This window comes from Olea europaea, chromosome 1 (assembly GCF_002742605.1).
Source record: "Olea europaea var. sylvestris chromosome 1, O_europaea_v1, whole genome shotgun sequence".
NCBI lineage: Eukaryota > Viridiplantae > Streptophyta > Magnoliopsida > Lamiales > Oleaceae > Olea > Olea europaea.
Window position 1 is genome coordinate 11,655,722 of NC_036237.1, and position 8,172 is coordinate 11,663,893.

The 8,172-nt window shown below is 35.6% G+C and overlaps 1 protein-coding gene across 1 annotated transcript; it reads right to left on the bottom strand.

Moving 5' to 3' along the window:
* Window positions 1-904: 904 nt before the first annotated feature.
* Window positions 905-3,785, bottom strand: LOC111394189 (60S ribosomal protein L19-1-like). Its single transcript, XM_023019956.1, has 5 exons — window positions 3,606-3,785; window positions 2,494-2,616; window positions 1,720-2,033; window positions 1,256-1,320; window positions 905-1,169 (listed from the first exon to the last, which is right to left on the bottom strand). The coding sequence occupies exons 1-5, from the start codon at window positions 3,715-3,717 to the stop codon at window positions 1,145-1,147; spliced, it is 639 nt and encodes a 212-aa protein (XP_022875724.1). The 5' UTR covers window positions 3,718-3,785; the 3' UTR covers window positions 905-1,144.
* Between the last annotated feature and the right edge of the window lie 4,387 nt (window positions 3,786-8,172).

The following is an 8,172-nucleotide window of genomic DNA, read 5'->3' on the forward strand; positions in this document are numbered from 1 at the left end:
TGATTTTTAAAATTCGATGATCTAATTAAAATCTTTTATAAAGTTCAGTAATGACTTTGGTGATTTAAGTTTAGTGATCCTGTGAAAACTTTTTGTAAAGTTCAGTGACCATTTGGATTATTATCTCCTTTAAATTGAAACCCCCCTCCCAACTCCCAAAGTATAAATTTTTATTGAAAATTCAGAGGGAGCGCCGTATTGGCATATTTTTTCACAAAAGGATTACTAGTTTTGGAAAATTGAGTGTTTGGCAGCGTTTTATGGGAGCCTAAGAACTAGTGCTTATTGATATAAATAAAAATCAGATTTTAAGCTGTCTTTGATAAGTTTCAACTAAAAAGATAAAGTTCATTACTGGTGCTTTTTTTTCATGGACTTTATCATTTTTATATATTTATTTAATTTAATTATTATTATTTAATTTTTTTATGTTTGTAGAACTTTTGGTGACATTGGAATCTCCTTTGGTTTCTCATTTCATCAATGCAAGTTGAGACAATTAGTTTCATGCTACGCTAGAATTCCTTCGATGTGGGCACAAGAAAATGATGGAAAATTCACCAATATTCTGCCAAAAGTGCCACAACAAGGCTACCGCCAATTTTTACCAATGTCTGTGACAATCAAGAATATGGGTTAAGCATACGATACTTTGTACTGAATATTGGAAACAAGAGTAAGTTTAAAACTTAAAACCCGTTTGAAAAAGTATTTACAGGCAACTTTTAAGCACTTGTGAAAACCCTTCCAATATTGATAACATCACCACATATGTAAACCTTTCAACATTGACAAACCCCAAACCGTAGGAAATCATTAAACAAACAGATCTCGAAAGAAATGCAGTTTCACAAGAATCGATCTGACTCCACCTTATCTAGCTTAACCTTGAAGGCATTTGGCATATACTAAAGACACTCGGGCAAACCCCCCCAACAATTTTTCAACATTATAAAAATCATTGTAAACATACGACGACAATTGTCATCATGATTTCTCAATAGTCAATTCAACTTGAAATAGCTAATGTAGTTCTAAGAAAAGATTTAGTACAGAGGTCAAAAAACCTGAATTGTCATACAAAGAAACAAAAATAAATAAAGACGATAGGAATCCGCCAGTCCTTAAATCTGAGTCAAAAAGTTCACTTCTTTGCCTTCTTGGCTCCCCTGTGATGCAGAATTCATAGAGTTAAAATCACAGTTTCAATAACCAATGAAAAAGCTTGATTCGATCAATTTTTCAAGTCGCTTACTGAGCTGCCTGTGACGAAGGTGCAGGGGCTGCAGCAGCAGGTGGTGCTACTTTCTCTCCTGGTCCCTGAAATAGAAGACAAAGCCCAAAAACTTAATCAAGATAATGACAAATCATACATAAACTTGGTACTATTACATTTACTCAAAAAGTAAAAAGTTATTCAGACACAAGTTTTCACGCAAACTTAGCCCCTGTTTGCTCCATTTTTCTAAAACTCTTTCCCCCAAATTCATTTTCAATCCCATTTTATGGGACCCAAAACTTTTATCAACTTTTCCACCACATATTTCATCCATTTTATTAAAATATACTAATATCTGATTTTTATCTAAGCCAAATAGGAGGCTTATATATTTTGATAGCCTTCATTTGGATATCAATGCTTGAAGCTTCTGCATATAATTCAATTGTTACAATAGTTACTGTTGAACAAAAACCTACAAAAGGAATGCAGTTATTCACCTGAGCAAAACGCTCCTCCCTCCTAGCTATCTTTCTTTCCCTGCTAGCCTTATTCTTCGCTCTCTTAGCCTCGAATTGGTCAGACAAGGTCTTTTCTCTGGCCTTCTCAGCCTTAGATTTGTGGATGCTCTCCATCAAAACACGCTTATTTTTGAAAACATTACCCTTTACCTTCATGTACATGTCATGATACATGTGCTTGTCAATCTTCTTTGACTCCCTATACTTGCGAAGCAAGCGCCTAAGCACTCTCATTCTCCTCATCCAAAGTACTTTAGTTGGCAGCCTTGCCTCCCTAGTACCCTTGCGCTTACCTGAAATAATTTAGAAAACATCTTAGATATCAGACATCTATAATCCTCTTTTAACACATAAAAAAGATAAAGGCGAGGGAATACACCATGAAAGGAGGAACTCAATCATAGCTTTGATGCACTAAGTTTTAGAACAGCAGTAAGACAGTCCCATCAAAGTTAAGTTCACAATAAGATGGCATCACATCTAATATTTGCATGTATTTTCTCTAGCAAAGAGAGGGTAAAGATTCTTAATTTAACTTTCACAGATAAAATAAAGCATCATACATCCATTAAGAACATCAGTAAGTAGAATCCCTCTGTTTCCAAAAGTGAACTTATCAACAAAATCTAAAGCATAAAAAATGATGAAAAAGATCATTCAATTAGCAAAATGATTATATTACACCAGCTTTAATGCAATGAACAATTAGCAGACAGTACACAATCTATGCATTCCACAATTAGAAGACACTACCATATCCAGAGTGACGTCCCTTTCTCTTTGCCTCCTTCATTCGACGAGCACGGGATCGAGAATGGATCTTGGTTGGCTTCCTAATGATGAAACCATCCTTGACAAGCTTCCTGATGTTTTGACCTGAATTTTATACAAATAAGATTTAAACACAAGTACATATGATACTGCCACAAAATGTATGCGCATTGCAATATTGAGAAAAGGCAGGAGCTTGTTCGTGCCAAAAATAGATTCTAAATCTTTAGCAGGCACTGTACCAGTGAGTAGCCTCACAGAGTGGAAAGATGGTCAAATATCAGGAAAGTAGTAACATGCCTCACATTTTCTTACAGGTTTGAAGTTTCAACTATTGTTTGTTTTGTATTAAAATAAAATAAAAATAAAAAACTCTTGTGGGCACCAAGGGTATTTAAGCCCATTAACAAGCTTTACAGCAACAACAGCAATGAAGACCTCCTTTACCATATTTCTAGCAATCTCGGATATAGTATTTTTTGAAAAATAAAAGAACTTCAAATTGCATATAAAGCTGACTATATAGATTGAATAAAATAGAATTAGAAAGAGCTAATCTCCACCTTGTTACAGTGCAAGATTGAAATGTTTTAACAATTACCGAGTAGAAAGCCTTATGTAGCTGTTAGACAGATTTGAAAACATATCGACCAGCCAATTTTCCGCTATTTACTTCTCCAAAACCTCCACACTGATGATTAAATCTTGCTAGAAGATACATATAGCACCAGTAACCAACATATACAAGGAATTGAACAGGTTCGAATCTGAACATATATGAAATGGACTCAACAAAACCTTCTAGAAATGATATCTGTGAGTAGCTAATAGACAGATTCCAAAACAGCATATAGAAAAAATTACTTCTCCAAATCTTCAAAAAGCAAAAAAAATTAAAATTTTGCTGCTGAAGGGATGCAAATATAAATTGCACCTAACAATAAACAGCATTACAAACAACTTATTCAAATTAGAAGCACGAACAAGATCTCGAAAAAATCTATCGAACGGCATTAAATAAAATCAACTCAACAAAACCATACAAAAAGGAAATCGAATACCAATTATCACATCTATTCTTTAAGTGTACGTACGCGAATTGGCTCTGGAGAGCTCATCGACTTCATTAGGGTCAAGCCAGACTTTGCCCTTGCCGCACTTGAGTACGCTGGCGGCGAGCCGCTTCTGTAGCTTCAGCGACACCATTTTCTCTCGATTGAACGGTGCGAGATGTGGTTAAAAACCGAAATGCCCTCAATAGGTTTTTATACATGGGAAATGAATTTGTTCTAGGGTTTATGGTATGGGCCCTTTTCTTATAGGGCCAAGCCCGTGCTGCTATTATGAAGCAAAGTCCATTATTTTTCACAATTAGAAATTACATTCCACCCTATTTTTAAAGATCAACGTTCTAAAATCAGGATAAGGATTTCATTATTCAAAAATCAGATACTTAAAATTTAAATATTATATGTTATAGGGTAATTGGTACAAAACTTTTCTACCTTTCAAGTTTATTGTGAAAAACGTCCCAACTTTTTATTTTTTGACATTTTCGCCTCTACCTTTTACATTTCTTTGCGCAGAAGGTTCTTTTCATTTGTTTTTGACGATTTTACCCTCCATTCAAATAAAATAAAAAGAAAAGAATAAAAAATTAATTGCAATATTAGTCCCAAATTTTTTTGAAAAATTACAAATTGGTCACAATCTATTGTGAACTGAAAAATTTTTAAATTGCCAAAAAAAAAAGGAAACTTGAATGTACAGAGAAATAATCAAGAAATAAAGAAATTTTTAAATCATAGCCAATGAAATTGAAGATCTTCAAAAATGGGTAAGCATAAATCTCAATTTTTATTTAGTGAAGAGTAGATGGAAGGTTTGAGGCAAAAATCTTGTAATCTTCAAATTTTTTCATTTCCATTGGTTATAATTAAAAAATTTATCCATTTCTTGATTATTTCCCTGTACATTCAAGTTTCCTCATGACTGATTTATAATTAAAAAAATTGGGACGATGATTGCAATAAATTCTTTATTTTTTCTTTTCTTTTCTTTTTGTTTCATTTCAATGGAGGGTAAAATCGTCAAAAGGACTTTCTGTGCAAAGAAATGTGGAAGGTAGGGGCAAAATGTCAAAAAATGGAAAGTATGGATATTTTCGACAATAAATTTGAAAGGTATGGACGTTTTGTGCCAATTATCCTATATTATATATATACAAATTTCATTCCAAACCTAAAAATCATTTACCACTCTTCTCTCTCTCTCTCTCTCTCTCTCTCTCTCACCCTCTCTACTGGCACCTATACCCACCCTCACCTGGCTTCGAAACCCACCCCATTCGACGACGAACGCAGCAGCAGCAGTGCCGCCTCAAAGACCAAGTTGTGCACTGTGATGGTGGGAATGGTGGTTATTTTTGTGCTCATTGCTGATTAGTTTGCTATTATGCGCTCATTGCCGATTCAGCTCACAACGGCGCTCATTGTCGATTTAGTCTCATCGTACACCGTGGTCAAGATCTGCTACCACCCTGGCCGAGATATACAGCTCTGTGAACTAATGTGGATTTTTAGGTGTGTTTTCAGTTGGTAGGTGGTGCTCGTGGTGGTAGTGTTCGGGCGGCGGTGGCTTTATTGGATCCAACAATGGCAGAGATATGTTGGATCTGGTAATAGCTGTGGGCTTGTTGGTGGTGACGGTGGTGGTGGTGATGTTGGCTACGGTGTTTGAGATAGTGGTTTTGTTGCAGGGAGGTGTTGGTGGTTTTGGCGACTATGGATGACTGTGGTTGGTGGTTGTTGATTGATGGCGGTGGCTATGTTGGTAGTGGTCACAGGTGTTGGTGATGATTACAAATTATTTGGTTGACAGTGACCATTAAGTTGGTTAATCTATGACCAATAAATAATATGTGACCAATGAAATATATAAAATTGTGATCAATAACTAATATATGACCTAAAAAATTGTTAATCTGTGATTGATAATTTGATCATTTGTGATTGTTGACCTATAATATTTTTCATTTGTAACCGATAAATAAATTATGACTTATAATTTTTTGAATTTGTGACCAACGAACAAATTGTAACTTATAAAATTTTTAAATTGTGACCGTAAAATAACTTGTGATATATAAAAATTCTAATTTGTAATCGAAAAATAAATATGTAACAAACAAAATTGTTAATTTGTGACCAAATTGCATAGACATGTGACATTCATATATTTAATTAATTAAATATATAATTAATTAACTAAATCATAAATAAATTTTAATAAATATTCGATTTTTGAAATTTGAAATTTTTGTTCTTAATTTTGAGATGGGTGATACTTAATCTCTTAATTATGAATTTTCCCTTTTCTCAATAAATATTTTTAGTACCTTTTTGGTAATTTAATTAATTTTGTAGCATGATAAACTAAGGGCTTTTTTTCCCCCCTCAATCACAATAAACTAAGGGCATGTTTGTGCCCTTTAATTTTAAAAAGTGTATTATGGAATAATGATTGATGTTGAAATGTGTGGTTAAAAAGAAGGGAAAGTTTTTTATTTATATATAATATTATTTTAATAAAGAATGTATGATTGAAAATGAGTTTTATATAGAAAATATTGTGATAAAATGATTGACAAACAAAGACCAAAACTATGTTTGACTCATATTTATAAATTATTTATAAATAGTCAAGTAAATTTTTGTTATCATTTTTTAAAGATACAAAGATATTCAAAAAGAGAGTCGAGGATTTGGAGTTCATAGAAAATGTGGGTCGACTTTTGATGTAAAGGCGAATTCGATTTCCTTGATTTGGATGATCTGACTTCTTTTACACGTCTATCTATTCCTATGTAATATTAAGCGGGTCGAAATGGGAAATTTATATAAGGCGTGGAAAATAGCAAAGTATGAAAATATGTACTTAACACCATTGTGGTTTTAAAAACCCTAAATTCGGACAATTTTAAAAGTTTGTTCCTATTTTGAGTCCACATGTATCATTTGGGATAACTCATAGAGACTTACTTAGCCTTCCAACTATTTGTCTGTTAAATTTGTTAGCAATTTCAAATTATGAGATAACTGTTACGTGTTCGCACACTTGGGCAACTCACCGGGGCCCACGGCCAACTCATGCCAAACAATGTGGCACTCAAATCGAGGTGATTTGCATAGTCGAGGCCCATAGAAGCCTAGGCCCATATATACTGAGGCCCATCTATCATTGCCTCTTGAGAAGCTTCCGAAACCCATATGCCGAGGCCCTTTGAAGGTGGACGAGGCCTTATTGGCCGAAGCTCTGTAGCCGAGGTAACAGTCTTCGAATCACAAAGCAACATCTTCCATAAACACTTCTTCCAAGAGATCCTCTGCACAAAGATCTTACTAAAATGATTGATAGGACGTTTGTTATGAGTGTAAATGTTAAATCTTCTCACTAGTAAGTGCGGCTCTGCCAATCAATAAATGTATAGCAAGCTAAATACGGCTGATGTCTACAATTTGATATGTAAATTAATCATATGAGGCCACGTGTACCCCAAACCAAAGGTCACGATCTGCCTTGTGACACTATAAATACTCCCATATGTACCCCATACAGAGGCTAATGCAAGAATCAATACAAGAAACCACACTTTACTCTCTCTTTCTGATTATCTTGCAACACAATACGAATTTAAGCATATTTACATACACATTTGTAAACATCAATTGGTAATTATTGTACAATAGGTCTACGATCATCTCGTCGGATTCCGAACGTTCTCGTCCTGCATAGTTGAGCTACTCCCACGCCCTTGATCTGTCCGTTTTAGACCATCCACGTGTCTTTGTGTGTTGGACTTTCGCTTACGTGTGCGCGGGTGTGTCCGGTCTCTGTTGGCAACATTTATTGGGGTCGACAGATTGACACCATCTATGAGAAACCATGCCATAACCACGAATAACCTTGTGGTGAAAGCTTATTAAATAGGAGCATTTGGACATCCTCTCGAGAAATGATTTGTTCTTAAAAAAAAAAAGAGGAAGCCCCACGACATAGTAAAAATCTGAAGGGCAAGATGCAAAGAAAATGAGTTCAAATGAAGATAGAGAAAATGCTGATATACCCCCTCCAGCAGCTGCCCCAGCAGCTCGGTATAGACCCCACCACAACCACAGAAGAGGTGGAATGCGTGCGACGGCCCAGCTATCAAGAGAAATGGCCGCCATGGCAGCTAATTTAAGAAACATTGCTAGCCAAAATATGGCTATGAGGGAACTCATGGCCCAAATGCAGGGCCAGGGAGGCTTCTCTATTCCTCCATACGCCCCTCAAGGGCACTACCAGTAAGAAGATGAAGCTCAAAATCGTAGGGCTATCTCGCCGGACAATAGTCGAGGTAGAAGCCCATTTGAAAGGGAAGTTGAAGTTGATATTTCCTCCAACTACACTTCTGACCGACCCACCGAGGTCCCTTTGAACCATGATAACTTCCCACCTCCGTATGAGCAAGAGCAAAGACATAGGAAGTCAGGCAAAGTATTTGACAGAATTAGCCCCATTGAACTGAGGTTCAGACAACAACAACATCATGAGCCTTCGACAAGGCCACCCCCTCCACCTCCAATGTCTCAACAGCCGGAAGAAAGGCATGAAAATGTC

Bases quoted from the DNA above. Each gene is read 5' to 3' on its own strand.
- LOC111394189 (XM_023019956.1), bottom strand. From the start codon at position 3,717: ATGGTGTCGCTGAAGCTACAGAAGCGGCTCGCCGCCAGCGTACTCAAG. The intron at 2,617-3,605 runs GTACGTACACTT...TATAAAATTCAG, and splicing joins GCTCTCCAGAGCCAATTCGC to GTCAAAACATCAGGAAGCTT. The intron at 1,170-1,255 runs GTAAGCGACTTG...TCTGCATCACAG, and splicing joins CCTTCGTCACAGGCAGCTCA to GGGAGCCAAGAAGGCAAAGA.